This window comes from Cavenderia fasciculata (assembly GCF_000203815.1).
Source record: "Cavenderia fasciculata unplaced genomic scaffold Scf_EUAJFUG02HR96I-5, whole genome shotgun sequence".
Classification (NCBI taxonomy): domain Eukaryota; phylum Evosea; class Eumycetozoa; order Acytosteliales; family Cavenderiaceae; genus Cavenderia; species Cavenderia fasciculata.
In genome coordinates this window covers 2,023,875-2,045,315 of record NW_004457624.1, presented here as the reverse complement: position 1 = coordinate 2,045,315, position 21,441 = coordinate 2,023,875, and the positions used below count along the sequence as shown (strand labels likewise).

Here is a 21,441-nt window from a genome sequence, read left to right as displayed (position 1 = left end):
TTTTAGAAAGAGAGAATGTTGGGGATGGGAGTAGATGGAGTTGGGGAAGAGACAATGTCTAGCTAGATTATTATTATTAATTATTATTGGTTGTTGTGGCCAATTACTAAACATATGTTTGTTTGTTATTATTGTTTTGGGGAGGGAGTTGGAATAGTTTCTATTTTTAATATTATTATTATTATTATTAATATTCTCTTCCTCTAAGATCACAATTTGAGTTATATTTTTCATCGATAGAATGAGAGATCCAAGATGACCAAAGGTCTTGGAGATTGTGGTCACTTCGAAGAAGAGGTTTACCACGATCAAGGGTCGAGTCTGGTTCGCCATATTGATCTAAGTAGGCGTTGGACATGACACTCATACGATGGTCACGGATGAGAACAACCGATGGGTTTTTAGTGCCGAGGAACACGCCAATACGATAGATGCCACAGACACGTGTATGCTTGGCACTCTCACGCATACCATTGACCACGCAGCAGTTGCCGTCGACACAGATCAAGTGACCGCAGAGCAGACAAATGGCACTCTTGCTTGGTACTGATTTGCACGTGGAGCATGGCACGTTGAGATACTTTATAAAGATGTCGTGGTAGACGTTGGGAAGGTCGATAAAAGTGGGTCGACGTGGTTCAGTCACGAAAAAGGGAGAGATGGAACAGTTTCTCTCTAATTGCGTGATCCATCCACCTAGTAATACATTGGTTCTAGCCTGACGAGATACAAGACTCTCGATAGACTCAATGTCCAACCACTTGAATAACTTTAACTTTATCAACAAGTCTTCACGTGTTACATCTTGTTGCATATTGGTCAATCCTGATGATGCTCCAAAGAAACAGTGATACGCCAAACATATACTTCTTAAAAATGGTGCAATATCTTTTTCCAATTCCTCTAATATTTGTTCATCAATACCTTTTGTCAAGAATTCAATTACCATTTGAACTAATGATATTTTTTTCTTTTTTTCTTTTTCTAAATAAAAATAAAAAAGAAACAAATAAATAAATACTCTTTGTTTGTTTGTTTCTTTTTTTTTTTTTTTTTACTTACCAATTGAATAAATTTTAGTAATAATAAATTGAGTAATAAATAGATCAATTGAAATTTTGGTGACAAATTCGATATCGATTGAATTTGGATCATCTAGAATGAGGATAAATAAAATGAATGCACAGAATGGATCGATTGATAGAATTGGTTCTGATTTACCCTTAAAGAGGTCAATCACCATATCTCTATGCTTGGATTCATTGTGGTGTTGGATATAGTCTTTGATGTTTTTGTACAATAGCTTGATGGTCAAGATATCTCTCTGAAAGATATCATTACCAATGCAAAACATGGGGGCATTGTTTGCTGGTGGCTGGTGAGGTTGTTGAATTTCTCTTGTGGCAATCTCTAAAAACTCTATGTTTCTTGCAACCAATTGACACAAAAAGTAGGGTGAAATACTATCTACATTACCTCCCTTGAATGCAATCTTGTTGAGAGAGTTGAAAAATTCTAAATTATCTCTACGTTTTGATGATGATGTTGATGTGTTGTTGGTAGATGATTTTGATTTCTGTGATATAAAGTGGAACCATGATTTTAATTGATTCTTTGCATCATCTGAAATCATTGGTGATGCAGTTGTAGGTGTTGAACTATAATTAACATTATTATTATTATTATTCGTCGTCGTAGAGGTAGATAAAGAATTGATTGCCAATGAAGATGAAACATTTGATGATTGTAAAGTTAATGGACTACTATTAATACTATTGTTGTTGGTTTCATGATTCGTAGATGGTGTCAAATGATCAATATTATTTGGAGTTTCTGATCCACTTCCAATACTACTATTGACACCAGTACTATTAGTCATCAATGAGTTGTGATCGACTGGAATAACAATATTTGAAATTCTTCTACACATTGGACATAGAAATTCTCCATTGAGTGGACGAATGATATGGTCACCTTCAAAATTATCATTTTGTGCAGCTTTTTGAAGCAGTGCATTTGAATATTGATGGAAACATTCACTGTGTATGTAATGACCACATACTCTAAAGTGAAAGGATGATGTGTAGTTTAGAGAATCGATAGTAGCTTTTTGTGGTGGGAACGATATGTATTTGAGATAGGTCTTGAGATGTTTCTTGAGATTGGGGTTGAGGTTGGCCAAGACGGGTATCTTGCTAAACGAAATGAGTGTAGAACATTGGTACAAAGCAATCATCGAGAGAGGATCTCTTCTCGAATAGTGACCTTTGAGACACAAGACACAAGATGCCTCGCTTTCACATTTTACACCAATGGTCGATCCGTCCTTGTCAGTCTGCATGTATTCATCTTGGTCGTCGGTGGTATCCTCGGTGGTTTGTTGAAGGAACTTGTTTTGCTGTTGCATAAACTTGGCCATAATCTCTGCCTGACGTTGTTTGGCACTCTTTAACTTGTCCTTGGACTTTTGATCGGCCTCGTCGTCATTGATCGACTTTTTGTAGGTTGGGTAGAGGAAGAGAACCTCCTTTTCAATATCTGGACTATACAAACAGAGTCCGTCAACTGCCTTTTCCAACAATTCTCTCTTGTCCAAATAGATATTGTTGGTGTGTGACTTTGTCAACAAATCTATCAATATTTGTAATATCGATGTAGTTGATGGTTGTTTACCTCTAAATAATGTATATTTTTGAAGTATACATAATATAGAGTGATTATAACTTCCAACTGTTTGTCTTGGTTTCATTAATAAATCCCAATCTAATTTTCCAACAACAAGATTATTATTATTATTATCTACATCCAGATTTACTTGTTCTTCTTGTTGATTTGCTATGGGTAAAGGTTTACAATGTTGAATTGATAGATCGATTAAATATAAACATTCATTGACAGAGTACATGACTTCGGTGACATCGGGGTCAGGAGACTCTACAAACTGAGACAAGAGTGATAGGATGGTGTAGAATAGATAATCGGAGTGGATGATTTCGTGTACTGCCGAGTATTGCTTTTCCAATTTGATAAGAGGTGGTGGAGGAGGAAGTGATTCCACGTTGGTCATCTTGTTGCTCTTTTTATACTCTAAATAACTGGTTATCGAATCTTCAGCGACCAATGGTGTAAACAATGGATAGTATGGATTGAAAAGTTTCCAAAACTTTGCCTTCATCTTGTAGGTTGCTGGATGTTCACCAGATGCTGGTTGTTCATCTGCAATCTCTGTTAGCATTGTTTCATATAATGATGTTTTATCTAAATGTGTCCTTACTGATTCAATCTAAAAAAAATTTAAAAATAAAAAATAATTAACAAAATGATCATTTTGTTTGTTTGTTTTTGTTTGTATATATTTACTTTGCTATGAGTTTTTGAATTTGTACAAAGTAAATGAATGAGAGAATTCTTTACATATTCTGCATTGTCATTGATTGCATAACGTTCTTGATATAATTGAATTGCAAATTTCAAATAATGATGGAATCTATGATTGTTTTCATCACTATTATTTCTTAATACAACTGGTAAATAGGCTCCAAATTCTTTTGAACAAAATATTAAAAATTCATTTACATTTACCAATGATAATACTAAAAAAATTAAAAATAAAATATTAATACATATATTATTATTTAATTTTTTTCATTTTACATACATAATTGAATAATTGATAAATCAATTTCTAAAAAGAATAATAAATAAAGATAAGATTTTCTTCTGACTGTTGCATCAGAATTTCTAACCCAATAGGAATTATTTACTTGATGAATAAAACATTGAACCAAGAGGAATGGCATTATGATTTTGAAGGGATTAATAGAATCGGGTACTAATTGTTTGAGAGTTGTTTCGTTTGGATAGAGTGACATTGCTTTCTGTAACAATAATCCATAGAACCTATTCAATGGTAATATTAAACTAACTGGTTTGCTACCATCAAACAAGTTGGATTCTGATACACTAACACCAAAATATTCAGATGTATAGGGTCCTTCAACTCCAACCAATTGTCTTGAAATAAATAAAATTAAACTTTTTACTTCTTCCAATGAAACTAAAAGAAAATTAAATTAGTTATTATATTATATTTCTTTTCTTTTTGTTTTCTTTTTTTTTTTTTATACCTTTATCTGTAATTGTTGAAATCATATCTTTTGAAATATCACGAATTTCAGAGTCAAGTTGAAAAGCATATAACCAATCATCTTGATCATATTCTAAATGTTGAGTTTTGATACGTTTCATGGAATCCATTCCTTGGATGATACGAAGTATATGACACCATTTTGCCAAAAGTTGTGCACGACGTTCAAAAAGGATGACATGTGCAACGTTGGGGTGTTGAACGATTGTTTTGATATCGGAGATGACAGCAATCTGGTGCTTGTTGAGTGATGCTTCACCCAATGTGGCAATAGTTGTGTCAAAGAGCATGTCCAAAAGACTTGGACTATAGTTTCGTGTAAAGAGGTTGACAATGGGTGATGCTGAAAACACCTGTGGTGAAAATCTGTACAATGTTTCAATCGACGTCATCTTTACCAAACGTGGATAGATACGAATATAGCTTTGGAAAAAGCCAAATTTAAATGAATGTTCGCAGAGAATGTACAAGAGGAGGAACACTAGTTTAGTTCTAATCTCTGCCCTGTCGATCAACACCAAGTGTGGAAGAGGTGGCATAAAAGCTGCTGGCAACGGCCATTTTGTTATATCCTTGTTGGTGGTAAACTTGAGTGGTCGGATATTATCCAGTGACAAGTTTGCAGGGTTCAACGTCTGATAACACAACTCTTCTGCCAAAACATGTGAAATGGATCGACCAATCTTTGAGATTTGATCCAACCAATCCAATAAATCCAATGAATATGATTCTGTAATCGTATCGTTAAATAATGCCCAACTGCTTGTCGCATGTTGTGAAGTTGGTGATGTTGATGATGATGATGATGATGATGATTTACTACTATTATTTGTCGTTGATGTAGTTGAAGTAGTTGAAGTTGTTGAAGTAGTTTCAAGGTTATCAAAAGATGTTTGATCTTTGATATTTAATATTTCTTTAATGGTGAGGGATGGTATTTTGGGGAGATGTAATTGATTCATTTCCAACAATAACAATAGTACGCTTCGAATGACCAGATGAGTAGATAACAACAACTCTGGCTTCATATTTTTCGTTGGGTCCTCGTCAGGCCCAGTATGTGAATGATTTGAACAAAAACCCTCTTCTTTCCAACTATCACCCGATCCACAATCACAAGAACCTCCATAACTTGCAAAACTCGTCGAGAAATCATGCTTCTCCTTTTCATGTGGACCATTTCTAAAACATTCATAACCTAGGAAATAAATAATAAATATAAAAATATATATTTTGATTAGTTTCAAGTTGTCTCTATTTTCTTTGTAAACACTTACAAATTGAACTATTTGGAGATAGTGCACATGTTTTACATCTATAAAACATAGAGTTTGGACCCCAAACACATTGACATGCACGTCGTTTAGAGATGGATGCAAGATAGAGTTTGGTGATGGCAAAGTTGTCAGACAGATAAAAGACATGATTGATCTTGTCGATAAAGGTGTGAATATCGATCGAATTGTGACCCAACTGATCACGAAGATATTGTAAAAAGTCAATCAATAGTAATGGTCCGCCATCGAGTAGATGGTAGACCAACTCGGCACCAGTCTTTTTCATCATTAGTTTAAGTAATTGTGAATTGACTCCACTCTTGTCATCGGGATTATATGTATAATTGAATGTATGAAGTGAGGGTATTTGTTGTTGTTGCGTAGTTTGTTGTTGTTGTTGTTGATTACCAAATATCTTTGAACCATTGTTACTTCCACCTCCATTACTACTACCAGATGTATTTCCGTTTCCGTTACCATTACCATTACTTGCTGTTCCCGGTGTGATGCCTGGATGTACGATATGTTGTTGGTAGAGTTTACCGTACGATCCAGACAACTGTTGAGCGTTATTGTGAGTGGTGTTGGTGGTGGAGCCATGCGAATTGCTCAAGTCGGCTAGTTCGTTTGCAACATCGGACGAATCGACTACACCGACGTGTGACGTTAACTGATTCTCCAACATCATCATATCATTGAGTTGTAGGAGATGACCACTTCCACCATTCATAACACCATTGTTGTTGTTGTTGTTTTGTTGAAGAACATGGTCACCTCCATACGATCCTCCTCTCTGATGAGAATTCTTACTCTTAAAATTACCCATTTTAAAAAGAAGAGGAAAACAAGAAGGGTACTACTATAGTACAATACAAAAGTATGTCTCGTACGTATCGACTACTATTACTGTAATCTCCTCTCTCTCTGATTCTAATAAATATTTATTTGTTTGCTAGGTATGTTGAAAGTTCTAAATATATATATATATAATTACTGATTATCTATCTACTATACAATACATATAATATTTGCTTTCTTTCTCTATCTTTGTTTCTCCTCTCTGTTTTTTTAATAATCAATCTAGCAAGCAGAGTTGTGATAAACAAAAAAGCAAGAAGATAAATTTTTAATTATTTTTATTTTTTCGTTTTTGTTTGTTGTTCAAAAAAGAAACACCCATGAATAAGTATTTGTTTTATTCCTTTTTTAGGTTTGGTTCGAGTATATATATATATATATATATATATTTTTATATTGTTTTTAAAATCTACATATTAAAAGGTTATATGAATGGAGAATGAAAGTTATCCAACTAAAGTACTATGGTTTGCCAAATGATATAAACTAAATAGTAAGATCATTTATTATTTATTATTTATTATTTATTATTTATTATTTATTATTTATGAATGAGCCTGATTTACAATGAATAATTAAAGTTCTATCTTATTCTTTTTAAATAATAATAATAATATGAAAATAATATTTGTAGTTTTAGTCATTCTATTTTTTGATTGTACAATAATAAATGGAAAGATAGAGAGTAGTATTTTTATAAAAGATATTCATATCAATGCAACATTATCAACCATTGAATTTGTTGGTTCATTCCAAACCAATCAACTAGATCTACCATCTATTTTAATCAACCAAACTAGTTTGTGTCATATCATGGTTGCCACCACTAGCCTTATCAAATGCCAAATACTAAAATATTCAAGTGGTCATGCAAATATTACATTCTCATTGTTTGAGTTTTCAAAATCCTTTGATTTTTATCTACCTCCCAAACCAAAAGAAGAAGATTCAAATTCAAATTTATCGTCATTTATTTTCAAATGTAATGGAATTGGATTAAATGGATATGGTCATTTTGGAAATGATCAATCTATTGTCAATATCTCTTTAATATCAAATAATGGTGAATCGAATGCGTAATATTGAACTATTTACATCCAATTATTTAACTTGTTCACTTGGTGATAAATACCCTACCAAAAGTGGAAAATATATTGTTGATTTTAAAATCGGAAATCACACAGACCACCAATACCTTGTCTACTTTGGACCAAAAATATTAAACTCTTCTTCCTCTTCCACCTCCTCCAACAATGATGAAATTAATTGTACTTTAAATTCATCTGGTCAACTTCATGTTCAGTGTTTAGGAAATACTTCAATCAACTGTACAACACATGGAATTAGTGAATGTTACTCTCCAAATGGATATCATTGTAATGGAGTTACAGAGTCTTCAATCACTCAATGTATAGCTCCACAAGACATCCTTTGTAAATCTGATAATATCATATGTCGTGCCGGTCATTTAACATGCTCAGTTGAAAATGGAAAATTAATTCAACAACCTTGTGATACATATACATGTTCACAAACTGGTAGTGGTGCAATTACAATCCACTACGACTCAATTAGATTATTAATAATATTTTATATTATACTATTAATAAATGTACAGTAAAAACAATTCTTCTTCTTCTTCTTCTTCTTTTTTAATGTTTACAAAATAGAGGTTAAATAATATTTATTTATTTTTAAAGGAAATGGGGATTGAGTGTGTGTCGTGTTTACTATTTATTTATTTGGTAACACTGTGGATGGCCTTGGCGAGATATTCGACGTTTTTGGAGGTGATACCAGCGATAGAGATACGACCGTTACGGGTCAGGTAGACGTGGAATTCAGAGGCAAGACGATCGACTTGTTCTGGAGTCAAACCGGTGAAACAAAACATACCGATTTGGTTGGTGATGTGACTCCAGTCCTTGGTGGAACCGTGTTGCTTCAAGTACTTGACCAAACTGGTACGCATGTCAATGATACGGTCGGCCATCAACTTGACCTCTGAACGCCATTGTTGGGTGAGTTCCTTGTTGGAGAGAATCGAAGAGACAACACGAGCTCCGTATACTGGTGGGTTAGAGTACATTGGACGGATGAGAATCTTGAGTTGCGATTCGAGGACAGCAGCTTCTTCGGCCGAGTTGGCGAGCAAACTAAAGGCACCGATACGCTCACCATAGAGACCAAAGTTCTTGGCAAACGATTGACAGAGACCAATCAAATGTCCGTCTTCGACAAACAAACGGACGGCATAGGCGTCTTCCTCCGGTGAACCAGAGGCAAAGCCTTGGTAGGCAAAATCAAAAAGTACAAAGTGTTCCTTTTCCTTGCACACTTGTGAGATCTTCTTCCATTGTTCGTGGGTTGGGTCGACACCGGTTGGGTTGTGGGCACAGGCGTGCAACAAGATGATCGAGCCAGCTGGAGCGGCTTGGATGTCCTTGATCATACCTTCAAAGTTGAGTCCACAGTTGGATGGGTTGTAGTACGAGTATGACTTGACTGGAACCTTGGAATCGGCAAAAATAACATTGTGGTTGCCCCAAGTTGGGTTTGGAACGTAGGCAGTAACACCTGGTAAGAAACGTCCAAAGAATTCAGCTGCTACTCTCAAAGCACCAGTACCAGAAATGGTTTGAACAGTTGTAATCTTCTTTTCCTTAATGTATGAATTATCCTAAAGAAAATTTAAAATAAATAGAAATCAGTCATTTTGTCCATAAACATCAAAATATTGAACATCCACTTAAACAATCCATTCCAAAGTCATATCTATCTATATCTGTCTTGTTGTTTAGTAGTGTGTTGTTCGTTATTGTATGTTGTATGTTTTTTTACCTCACCAAGAGCCAAAACAGCGGCAGCATTGTTGAATGAAGCAACACCGACGATTGGGGCGTATTCGTGGTCTACGTTGGCCTCAAAGATCTTCTTTTCGGCCTTTTTGACGGCTTCCAAGACGTATGGCTTGTTGTTGTCGTCACGGTAGGCACCGACACCAAGGTTGATCTTGCTTGGTGAAGTGTCCTTGTTGAAAGCGACAGTGACACCGAGAATTGGGTCTTCTGGTCCCTTTTGGACGTGTGACCATCTCTTGCTACCGACAGTGCTAGTCGAGTAGAGACGGTTCATTGAACGAGTCATATTAATCAAAGTAGATCTAGACAACATCTTTAAATATATATATATGTTACAAATATGAGGGAAGAAGATAAATACAGAAGAAAAAAAAAGGTAGTAGTGTAACGAAACAAGCAATGACAAGCAAGATTAATCATTTGATCAAAGAGAGACAGCAACATCCAACCCAAACCAGTATAAAAAAATAAAATTTCAAAAAAAAATTACGCACCGCATCATAATTATCCGCGAAAGGAAACACGAGCAGTTCATAACCAACGCCAAACGTCTATCTACTCCGAATAGTAGTAGTAGTAGTATCACCCCTCTCTCTCTCTTATGATACACAAATCTTTTGTAAAAGGAAATATTGATCACTATACAAGTATTATTCAAATTAACGTAATTTTAGTGTAAAACTGCACACTTTTATTTCGTATCTATCTTTTTTGAAGTTCATCTTTGATTCGTCGTCACTTTACCACATTCATCGACTTTGATGACTTTTCATTAATCTATTGATTTTCAACCAATATTATTATCTATTAATATATTGTCAATACAAACAGAGCTCTCATTATTATTAAAATAGAGAGATAAAGAGATGAGTAATAATAATAATAATAATAATAAAAGAGAGGTTGAAGATCAAGAATCTTTAGAAAATCAATCATCAAGAAAGAAAGTTAAAGAAGATGAATCAAGTACTTCAACAACTTCAACAACTACAACAAATAAAAAGAATGTAAAGAAACAAAGTAGGTATATATATATATGCACAGTTATAGTTTATAGTAAAGTTGTGTTAACATCTTCATTTATGTTAGGAGAACTACCATTTGAACAATTATATCTTGATAACTTACCAAATAGTCAAATGTATGAAAAGTCATACATGCATAAAGATGCTTGTTCACATGTATTGGTATCAAAGACTGATTATATCATCACAGCCGATATTCTTGGTTATATCAAGTTTTGGAAGAAACAACCTCAAGGTATAGAGTTTGTAAAGACTTTTAGATCACACCAAGGTTTGATTTCATCCATCTCTGTCAGTCATGATGGTCTATGGTTATGTAGTATTGGTTTAGACAAGAATGTTAGAATATTTGATGTTATTAATTTTGGTAAGAATCAAGAAAGAATAAGAAGAAAAGGAATTATAAAGATTACAACTACTAACCTATCTATCTCTTTTTTATTTTAGATGTAACATTTTCATTCAAGACTACCTATTTACCATTAGCATGTCAATGGATTTATTCAAATGATTCAAGTAAACAATATCTTGCAATTAGTAGTAGAGAATCATCTGATATTTATATTTATAATCCAATGAGTGAACAAGAAGAAGAAGAACAACAACAAGAGTCATCTTCAACTTCATCATCAAAAACCTTACTTGGAGGATCAACACCAATTCAAACATTATCATTTCACAAGAAACCAGTACATTTAATTAAATTTAATACTACCTATCAAGCAGTGATATCAATTGATATTGGAGGAGGTATAGAGTATTGGTCATGTGTACCTCCATTTGATGGTCAAATTCAAGGCGTTGAGTTTGAATACAAGATGGATACCGATTTGTATGACCTTCAGAAATCAAAGGCCACTCCACAGAGTCTAAACATCTCGGCCAACGGTAAATACCTATCGATTATGGCAAACGACAAAAAGATTAGAATATTTAATTTCACAACTGGAAAGTTGCATCGTGTCTATGATGAATCATTTGATCATATCAACGAGTTGCAAAGAAGCGAAGATCCCACCTACTATATCGAACCAACTGATTTTGGTCGTAGAATGGCTGTCGAAAGAGATATCGACTCTTCATTTGAAAACTTTATCAACAATCTAACAAAACTAAATCCACCACCTCAAAATAATATCTTATTTGATGAAAGTAATAATTTCTTAATTTATTCAAATATTGTTGGTATTAAAAGTAAGAAAGAAGTAAAAGAAAAAAGTAATTTATAAAAACAATATTCTAACATTTTATTTATTTTCCTTTTTTTAGTAATAAATATGGTAACAAATAAAGTTGTTAGAGTATTGGGTAAAATTGAAAATTCAACAAGATTTTTGGGATTGGCATTGTACCAAGGTAAAAACTCTGGAGATGCAACACTTGGAACTAAAAAGAGAGATGCAGAGAATGATCCAACCATCTTTTGTTTGGCATACAAAAAGCAACGTTTCTATATGCTTAGTAGACGTGAACCTGAAGATACAGACAATCCAGAACTTGGTAGAGATGTATTCAATGAAAAGGTGACAAAGGATGAAATGCTCCTTTCAAACCTTCACGCTCAACGCCAACTCCCAAGAAATGCAGTCATTCACACTACACTTGGAGACATTCATTGTCAACTCTTCCCAGACGAGTGTCCCAAGACTGTTGAAAACTTTACCACCCATTCCAAGAATGGATACTATGATGGTATTATTTTCCATCGTGTCATTAAAAACTTTATGGTACAAACGGGTGACCCCCTTGGAGACGGAACTGGAGGTACCTCTATTTGGAACAAGGACTTTGAAGACGAGTTTAATAGAAACCTCAGACACGATCGTCCATTTACTCTCTCGATGGCCAATGCTGGGCCTGGCACCAATGGCTCTCAATTCTTTATTACCACCGTCCCCGTCACTCGTCTCGATAACAAACACACAGTATTTGGTCGTGTCTACAAAGGTATGGAAGTTGTTTTAGATATTGAAAAGGTCAAGACCGATAAAAGTGATAAACCCCTCGAAGATATCACAATTCAAAATATTAAAATTTCAAATGATGTTCCTGAAAATATTTTAAAAAAAAAATAAATCAAAATACACAATATATTGTAGGAACAACAAAAAGAACAAGAACAGAAAAGAAGATTCAACTTTATAGATTGTTGGTTTGGATTACATTCCTTAAAAAGTATTTTGATTTCAAGTCCATTGCGCGAAAGACAAGTTTGTCGAATTATCTCTCTCTCAAGTCAATTACAAACGGCAAAAGGAACTGTCCTTTGTTTCAACGAGTATGAAACAAGTGAACGTAATTTAAATCATGGTTGACGGTTAATTAGATCTGGACTTTTGGAAAAAAAAAAAAAAAAAGGTTTTTTTCACAAATCTCAGTGGCAGTAAGTTGCCTGGTGAGTGGGTGGTGGGGGTGGCAAATGTCGGTTTGGCAATGATTCTGAATGCTATCAGAATGGACGTTAGTTGTGAAAAAAAAATATTAATATTTTAACTACCTACTATCAGTGCCATTCCGTGACCCATTGCTGGACAATCTCACTCTTAAACGAGATAAACAAAATCATTATGATTTGAATTCCAAAATCAACAGTACACTAAAACAAACTTATATAAAATCCCAAACATTTATAAAGATTATACAAATATATATATGATTTATAATTAAAAAGAGAATATATAAGTAACTTTGTAGAATTATAGAATATAATATAAAAGATATATTCAACTTGTATCATTAGAAAAAAAAGGCAGTTGTTTTTCTCTATCATCATCATCAAGATAAACAACAAAGTTTTAGGATTTTTTTTTTAAACTTGTAGGTTGGTTAACCTCTCTAGAGCTAACAAATATAAGAGATAAAGAGTATCCTGACACTAACACTCGGTTTTTTTTTATTGGCATCATAGAGAGAAATATTAGTTGTATCCAAAAGTTTTTTTTCCATTCTTATTATTAATTTGGTAAGTTTACAACCTATATACTATTATCATCACACCTTTTCATTGTCAATGGTATGTTCCATTCCATCTATCATATTTTTATTTAATCTTTATAATTTTATTACAATTCTCAAGTGTCCACCATTTTTTGGAGCAAGCACCCTATTCCAATCATAATACTATTTTTTTTATGTGACTGACGATTGATACAACCCCCCAATCAATCTATTCGTTCTTGATCATCCAATTAATTATTCGATTTCAAAATACTCACTCAAACAAACAGTAACAGAAAAGGGAGGGATAGTATTGTTTTTTTTCCAACCACCACAAGTACTTGAATTGTAGCTGCTGTTTCTCGCACACAACCACCACCATTTATTTATTTACTACCACCACAACACTATTTATAAATATCTTGCCTCTATAAGGAGAGGTATAACATGTCCGAGATGGATATTAAATCGGTTGTTTTCTACAACTTCCAATATCATTGACCACCCACCACAACGTTGTTTAATTAATATACAAAGAGAGAGAGAGAGAGAGATTTATATAAAGACAAAAGAAAAGAGGAGAATGAGGAAGAAGAGGGATGGTATATCAATGAAGGATGGGGATGAACATAATAGGAGAATTAATGATGGTTACTGCTATTGTACAATGTGTGTAGTGATACAGATATTGTAATTGCGCACAGGGTTGGAGGTGTATACAGTCCACCAAAATTTTATTTATTTCCCTATCCAAACCTCGCTCGGTTTGTTGTTGTTTGTTGGTTGTAACTTTTAATAATACAGTTTATATAAACTACTACTACTATATATATTTTTATTTAAAAGAATTTATAAACCTCCTCTGATTTACTTTAACTTTGTCGAGACGTTTCCCAACCCTCTTTATTATTTATTACATTTATAAATTTTAAAATCAAGTGATGAGTTAGTTGTGTTTAAAGACAAAATGTTTAATAGAAGAAAGAGAGAGAGAATTTAGAAATACAATAGAATATTTTCATTCACATCATCATCATTTTGTTCAACCAATTTACATTTTCAGAACAATTCTTCATACTTTATTAGTCAATAATAATAATAATAATTATTATTATTATTCCGATTAGATTGTTTTTTTTTATATTTATTATCCATATACTTAATTCTAAAACAAACAATAGTACTATTGACTAACATCAAATATTTCCGAACCATTTATTCCCATTCATAATAATAATTAATATTTAATTAATCATTAAACCTTTTTTTAAAAAATGGATTCTATAAAAATAGTAATACCATCATCATCATCATCCCCCTCACCAACTTTTAATAATAATAATAGTAGTAGTAGGGATAAATTTAGTAGTAGTAGTAGTTGTTTAATTAAAAGAAAACATATTAAAGTCAAATCATCAACAAGTGGAAAAACAAGTTTTGTTGTAGTTTCCACAATCACCATATCAATCCTTACAAATAATAATCATTTCTCTAGTGGATCTTTTGAGATCACTTTCAAGGTGGCTTCTTTTTTCAACAAACTATCAAGTTCTTTGAGTGAGATTTCAGTAACATCTCACAAAAAGAAAAAAAAGGTTGATCAACAACAACAACAACAAGGGGATTTATCACCATCGGCACCATTATCACCAATCACATTACCTTCAAAAAAACTATTTGGATCCAGTCCAAAAGTATCTCTTCGTTCATCAGCATCATCATTATATAATAGAGAATTAATATCATCCTCCACTTCCTCTTCCACATCATCATCATCACCATCCAATAATAGTCATATGTTTAACAACAACAGACAATCATTCTTTCGTTCGAGTTTTAATGGATTACGTAGAAAGTTTTCCATTTCAATTTCTGGATCTGATAGTGATGGATCGACTTCCTCTGACGAAGATCAAGGTCAAGGTGGAATCAGTGACATGTTTGGTCTAACCCGTTCAGTTTCCATATCATCAACCCCTTCCTACGATGATTTGAGTGGTAGTCCACTCTCATTCTCCACATCTTCATCTAGATCCAATAGTATGGATGAATTCTATTCGGATATGAGATCTGGGTCTCCAGCTCTTTCATCGGCCAATTCTACTCCAACATTTCGTTCCGTACAAATGCATAATTTCTATTTAATGAATCACTTCCCCGAGGAAGTTGAATTAAATATCATCTCTCGATTACATTTCACCGATATTCTCTCACTATCAATGGTCAACAAACATTTTAATAGACTTGCAAATGAACGTACTCTCTGGAAACAACGTTGTCAAGATAACAAATGGGAAATTACAAACAAATTCGATCCAATCTTTGATTTTAAATCTTATTTTTTGGAAAAAACTTCTATTACCTCTGACAGTAAGTGTAAAAATAGAAAGAAATAGTAATATATATTTATATATAATTGATTATTAACAATCCATTTAATTATTTTTTGTTTAGATTGTTTTAAATGGTCAGTACCAAAATTTGTTGGATCTCTGCCAAGTAAAAGATTCAAACATACAGCAACATTTGTAAACAATAAGATTATATTTATTGGTGGCCAGGAATCAGATACCAAGAGATTCAACGAGATTATTTATTATGATACCGAGACACATAACTTTACCAAACCAATTATCAAGGGTGACTTGGTTCCTAACTTTTCACGTCATTCTGCTAGTTTGGTAGGTAACAATATCTATGTGTTTGGAGGATTCGATGGTAAAGGTACCAACTATGACTTGGCTGTATTCAACACTGTCACTAAACTGTGGACCAATATTCCAAAGTCATTCCTCGGTGGTCAATGTCCAGTCTCGAGAACCAACCATGCATCCGTGTCGGTTGGCCACAAAGTTTATATCTTTGGAGGCAACAATAACGACGAGAATGGAAGATACCAGGTGCTTGACGACTTGCATGTATTGGATACTGTCACCATGACATGGGAGCAACCAGAGGTCACTGGGAAAAAACCATGCTCTCGATCGGGTCATTGTATGACTGCAATCGGTACCAAGTTGTTTTTGTTTGGTGGTGGTATTTGGAATGAATCACAAGGATGGACCGACAAATTCAACGATATTCATGTGTTTGACACTGAGACGAATCATTGGTCCAAGCCTGTTACGACTGGTGATGTTCAAACCAGTACTTTTGCCATATCATTTGCTATTGGTCGCTTTTTATTCATCTTTGGTGGTGGCTCGAAACCACGTCATTGTGTGACCAACGATATTTACATTCTCGATACCGATAATTTTAATTGGAGTGTTCCTGCAATCGAAGAACCACGTCCACCCGCCAGAGACATGGGTACAGCCTGTGTTGGCAATGGTGATGTATTTTTCATGGGAGGTTATGCTGGTGGTGCCATCGATTATTTCAATACTTTAAAAATCAATTACAAATCAATTAGTAAATTAACAGATAATAATCGTAATCAAAATAATAAGAATAATGTTTTAAAATATATTACCAATAACAAAGAAAGTAGAAGAAATAGTAATAGTAATAATAATATGGAATATGATTTTGGTGAAGATGAACATCATTCAATGCAACTTAATAATCATCATCTAAGTAATAATTTCATGCTGTAAAATCAAAATTAATAATAAAATAAATATATATATCATGTTTTGATGCCCAATCGATTGGAATTCAATCAAATTTGAAAAGAATTATTCCTATTCTTTTTTTTTTTTTAAATCTAGATTAAAATTTAACTATTATTTGGTTCAAACCATTCATATTATAATATGAATCTCCCATGGACATGATAGAATGGGTTCATAGTAGTTACATTGGAATTTCAAATAGAGTGGTTTGAAAAAACCCACAAACACAACCTACTCCTCAAACCACAATACTCGATAAATCGATTTAAAAATGATTGCCTAACCCTTTTAGTGTTTAAAAATAGAAGAGGGTAGATAGGCATTCTATGTTTACACAAGGTAACCCTCATCTACATGTTTTGGATTGATTGATTGATTGATGGTGGAACACAATTTAGTATCATGACCTAAATTTTATTTATTATTTATCTGTCAGAGTTACAATACATATAAAAGGCTTAAATTCCTTCCTATTCCATTTGTTATAGATCAAAGAAATTTGTATACATTCCAATTATATTATTTATTAATTATTTAAAAAAAACACATAAAATGATTTACAAAGCACTATGTAATTTAAGTTTAGGAAATTCATTCAAAGTGAATGGATTAGGTGAAAATACAACATATGGATCGGGTAGACAACTTGATAACAATGTTCAAGAACAATCCAATAATTTTACCTCTGGGGTATTAAAATCAAAATGTCCTGTCAAGAAATGTTAACATAACAAGCTTATGAGTTCATTCAGCCGGCAGTTTCCAAATTTAAAATGGTTTTATTGGATTAATTTGGAACTACAAATAACCATAAATAGCCAAAACAACTGTGTACAACTAACCACCCAACCAACAAACCAACCAACAAAATAATATTTATTAATTTAATTTATTTATTTAACAAATGTTACTTTTAAAATTGACGTGTTCATTTTATCAAAAATGGAAATTAAATGAACCAAAAGAAGAAGATAGTTTGAATAAAAGTAATGTACAATTTGTATTATAATAGATCGATACCATGATTATAAAAAAAATGATCTTTTAAAAACACAATAGACCCCTTAATATTAATATTAAATTAATGAGTAATAGAAATTGTTTATATTAAGAGTGTTGTACTACTACAGCCAGCAATATCAAAATAATCATTTTTATGAATTGTGATAGAGATTTAATTGTGTGAATTTATTAACAATAAATGATAATTCACAACAAACACCACCATTCGGATGTCATTAACAACAACAACAACATAATGATCTGAGAGTAATAGAGTAACAATAGCAACATCAACACGATAACATCTTTATAACAACATCAACAATACCAATACTGTGTACACATTTAACAGTACAGTAGTAGTATAGTGGTGACAGACTATGTCGTACACTTCCTGTTAATCTTGGAAATGTTGTGAACGCACTCACTCCTAAAATTCACCACCGATCCACTACCACTCTCTCTATTATCTATCTGTCTCTCCTCTCTCTCTGTCTAGTATTATCTGTCTGTTGCTTATGAACAGAAAAATGACGAATGAAAATGGAATCGTGGTGGTGGTGAAACGCTGTTCACTCATCATGATACGGATACAACAAGAAGAAGAACGGATTGATTTTATTAAGAACGGAACGGATGGAATAGTAGGAGTAGTGATAATATATTATAATATATTATGTTTTACTTGTTTGTTTTGTGGTGGTGGTGGTGGTGTACAGGTGTTTGGGTGAGGGGTGGATGAATATTTATGTGTAGGTACACACTGGTAAAAAGTTAAAGAGATAATCTGTTTTGAACAACTCACCGTTTGATTCTTAGATTTTAAAAATGTAAATCACGTATCTGTTGCATGCTTCTGATCGAACTTGAGAACAAGCAACAATAAACCATATCATTATAAATAGGACTACTTTTTCTTTCATTTCAAATCATCAAATCAATACTACAACAAATATTAATAAACAAAAATTTTAAAAGGTTTATTAATTCTCACAATCTATAAATTTAATAATTTATCCCAACAAACTTGCACGCTTCCTAATTATTTAATTAATTAAATTGTATGTATAAACCCAAAAAAAATAATAATATCAATTAAATATTAAATGGAAATAATCCTAACCATCCATTCCTTTTTTTAAAAATAGAACCAAACAAAAATCAATCTCTAACAATGTTATTCAAAGCACTTTCAAACTTGGGTCTTACCAACAACTCTTCAAATATTAATAATAGTAATAATAATAATAATAATTTATTTTTAAATCAAGTTGATTTCCAACAACCACAAAATGAAAACTCTGTTTCTGGACGTATGAGAATGCCAACCAGAAAATCTGTAACCTTTTGGGGACAAAGATAATATTTGTATTTTAAAAACTAAAACAACAATTGTACATCAATAATAAAAGTCGACTAAATTATTATTATTTATTAAATCAAATCAAAATATTTATTGTTTGTTACTTTACTTTGATGAATTTTATGGATGGTTCCCGAAAATTGGACTCTGAGAGACGTCTTGTGCCTCGTTCGGTTTTTTTTTTTTTTCGATTTATTTTTTTATTTAATTTTTTTTTTCGCTCGGTTGCGACTGCGCCCACCCACTAAAATAATTCTCGTTACGCAATATCTTTCTTTCTACCCTATCCTCATCTTTCCCCAGACAGAAATAGAGAATCATCATGTTGGTCTTATTCGAAACACCTGCAGGCTTTGCACTCTTTAAGGTTTTGGATGAATCCAAACTTTCAAGCAAAGATCTCCACAAGCATTTCGCTACTGCTGATTCTGCTTCAAAGATGTATGTCAAAGAGAGTGAGAGAGATAATATATCTAATAGTAGATAGAGAACAAATAGAATATCATTTATTAACAAACAAATCTATTTATTATTAGCGTATCATTAAAGAAGTTTTACAAGTTTGATGATACTTTGGCTGCTCTTGAAGCTGCCAATGATATTGCTGAATCCAAGGTCCCAGAATCACTCCAATCCTTTTTGGAAAAGAATATCATTCAAGAAAAGTTAAACGACAAGCTCATTGTTTCAGATAACAAGTTTGGTAGTGCTATCAAAGAAGCATTAAAGTTAAACGTAAAATAGAAATAGATAGATATAAGAAAACATTTAGTAGATAATTAATATTAATTATGTTTTTGTTTTAATTTTTTAGGTAATGTGTGATGATACTACACAAGAATTGGTTAGAGGAATTCGTGGTCAAATCAATTCATTGGTTACTGGTTTGTCACAAGCAGACATGAACCAAATGTCTATTGGTCTTTCTCATTCATACTCTCGTTACAAGATCAAGTTCTCACCAGACAAAGTTGATACTATGATTGTTCATGCCATCTCACTTTTGGACGAACTCCAATCCGAATTGAATATCTATGCCATGAGAGCCCGTGAATGGTACGGCTGGCATTTCCCAGAGCTCGGTAAGATCATCGATGCTCACTCGCAATACGCCAACATCATCTTAAAGATGGGTAACCGTAAGAACGCCGCCGATACCGATCTCTCTGAGATTATTCCAGAGACCCTCGTCCCAGCCGTCCAAGAAGCTGCCCAAATCTCCATGGGTACCGACATTTCAGAGGAAGATCTCGAGCACATCCAATCATTGTGCGAGCAATACGTCTCGATCGACCAATACAGAACCGAGTTGAACGACTACTTGTTCAGCAGAATGAACGCCATTGCACCAAACCTCACCGTTTTGGTTGGTGAACTCATTGGTGCCCGTCTCATCTGTCGTGCCGGTTCACTCATGTCCTTGGCCAAGTACCCAGCCTCCACCATTCAAATTCTCGGTGCCGAAAAGGCTCTCTTCCGTGCCATGAAGGCCAAGAGCAACACCCCCAAGTACGGTCTCATCTACAATGCCGAAGTCGTCAACAAGGCCACCAACAAGAACAAGGGTAAGATGTCTCGTGTCCTCGCTGCCAAGGCTGCCCTCTCTGCTCGTTTCGACGCCCTCTGCGAAACCTCTGACAAGTCATACGGTATCACCTACCTCAGTCAAGTCCAAAGACGTGCCAACGAAGTTGAAAACAACATTGTCCGTAAGTTCTCCAAGAACACCAACAATGTCAACAGAACCGTCAACCAAGACAAGTACGACAAGAACAAAACCAACAATGCTCAAAAGGAAGGAAACGGTCACTCCAATGGCTCTCATGTCAACATGGAAGAACCACCTGTCCCAATGCAAGTCGAGGTAGAGGAAGAGAAACCAGCCAAGGAAGAAAAGAAGAGATCCAGAGACGTCGAAGAAGAAGACGAAGCTGAAGAAAAGAGAGACAAGAAAAAGGATAAAAAGGAAGAAAAGAAGGAAGACAAAAAGGAAAAGAAATCCAAGTCTGAGGACAAGGAAGAAAAGAAGGAAAAGAAGTCCAAGTCTGAAGACAAGGAGGAAAAGAAGGAAAAGAAGGAAAAGAAATCAAAGTCTGACGACAAGGAGGAAAAGAAGGAAAAGAAATCATCAAAGTCTGACGACAAGGAAGAAAAGAAGTCCAAGAAATCATCAAAGTCTGACGATAAGGAAGACAAGAAGGAAAAGAAGGAAAAGAAATCAAAGTCTGACGACAAGGAGGAAAAGAAGGAAAAGAAATCTTCCTCTTCAAAGAAGGAAAAATCTGAAGACAAAAAGGAAAAGAAGGAAAAGAAGAGCAAATAAATAATATATATAATAAATTTTAAATTTAAAT

At 33.6% G+C, this 21,441-nt stretch overlaps 7 protein-coding genes across 7 annotated transcripts; 5 read left to right on the top strand and 2 right to left on the bottom strand.

Annotated features, from left to right (window-relative positions):
• Positions 1 to 187: 187 nt before the first annotated feature.
• On the bottom strand, positions 188 to 6,250 carry DFA_11803 (uncharacterized protein; the record flags this gene model as incomplete). Its single annotated transcript, XM_004350697.1, has 7 exons — positions 188 to 580; positions 707 to 984; positions 1,063 to 3,283; positions 3,361 to 3,593; positions 3,659 to 4,057; positions 4,128 to 5,345; positions 5,425 to 6,250. 7 exons carry the CDS (start codon positions 6,248 to 6,250, stop codon positions 188 to 190), a joined length of 5,568 nt encoding a protein of 1,855 aa, XP_004350748.1.
• A 53-nt stretch (positions 6,251 to 6,303) lies between these two features.
• Positions 6,304 to 7,903, top strand: DFA_11802 (uncharacterized protein; the record flags this gene model as incomplete). Its single annotated transcript, XM_004350696.1, has 3 exons — positions 6,304 to 6,310; positions 6,986 to 7,358; positions 7,426 to 7,903. 3 exons carry the CDS (start codon positions 6,304 to 6,306, stop codon positions 7,901 to 7,903), a joined length of 858 nt encoding a protein of 285 aa, XP_004350747.1.
• A 117-nt stretch (positions 7,904 to 8,020) lies between these two features.
• Positions 8,021 to 9,429, bottom strand: aatA (aspartate aminotransferase; the record flags this gene model as incomplete). The annotated part of the gene is made up of 2 exons (XM_004350695.1): positions 8,021 to 8,962; positions 9,124 to 9,429. The coding sequence occupies 2 exons, from the start codon at positions 9,427 to 9,429 to the stop codon at positions 8,021 to 8,023; spliced, it is 1,248 nt and encodes a 415-aa protein (XP_004350746.1).
• Positions 9,430 to 9,542: 113 nt separating this feature from the next.
• Positions 9,543 to 14,232, top strand: ppwd1 (WD40 repeat-containing protein; the record flags this gene model as incomplete). The annotated part of the gene is made up of 9 exons (XM_004350694.1): positions 9,543 to 9,600; positions 9,770 to 9,807; positions 9,998 to 10,167; positions 10,201 to 10,535; positions 10,616 to 11,362; positions 11,438 to 12,160; positions 12,314 to 12,463; positions 12,990 to 13,053; positions 14,169 to 14,232. The coding sequence occupies 9 exons, from the start codon at positions 9,543 to 9,545 to the stop codon at positions 14,230 to 14,232; spliced, it is 2,349 nt and encodes a 782-aa protein (XP_004350745.1).
• Positions 14,233 to 14,379: 147 nt separating this feature from the next.
• On the top strand, positions 14,380 to 16,823 carry DFA_11799 (uncharacterized protein; the record flags this gene model as incomplete). Its single annotated transcript, XM_004350693.1, has 3 exons — positions 14,380 to 15,475; positions 15,560 to 16,684; positions 16,819 to 16,823. The coding sequence occupies 3 exons, from the start codon at positions 14,380 to 14,382 to the stop codon at positions 16,821 to 16,823; spliced, it is 2,226 nt and encodes a 741-aa protein (XP_004350744.1).
• An 803-nt stretch (positions 16,824 to 17,626) lies between these two features.
• DFA_11798 (uncharacterized protein) lies at positions 17,627 to 19,087 on the top strand (the record flags this gene model as incomplete). Its single annotated transcript, XM_004350692.1, has 2 exons — positions 17,627 to 17,696; positions 18,873 to 19,087. 2 exons carry the CDS (start codon positions 17,627 to 17,629, stop codon positions 19,085 to 19,087), a joined length of 285 nt encoding a protein of 94 aa, XP_004350743.1.
• Positions 19,088 to 19,409: 322 nt separating this feature from the next.
• Positions 19,410 to 21,410, top strand: DFA_11797 (MAR-binding protein; the record flags this gene model as incomplete). The annotated part of the gene is made up of 3 exons (XM_004350691.1): positions 19,410 to 19,528; positions 19,624 to 19,822; positions 19,902 to 21,410. 3 exons carry the CDS (start codon positions 19,410 to 19,412, stop codon positions 21,408 to 21,410), a joined length of 1,827 nt encoding a protein of 608 aa, XP_004350742.1.
• Between the last annotated feature and the right edge of the window lie 31 nt (positions 21,411 to 21,441).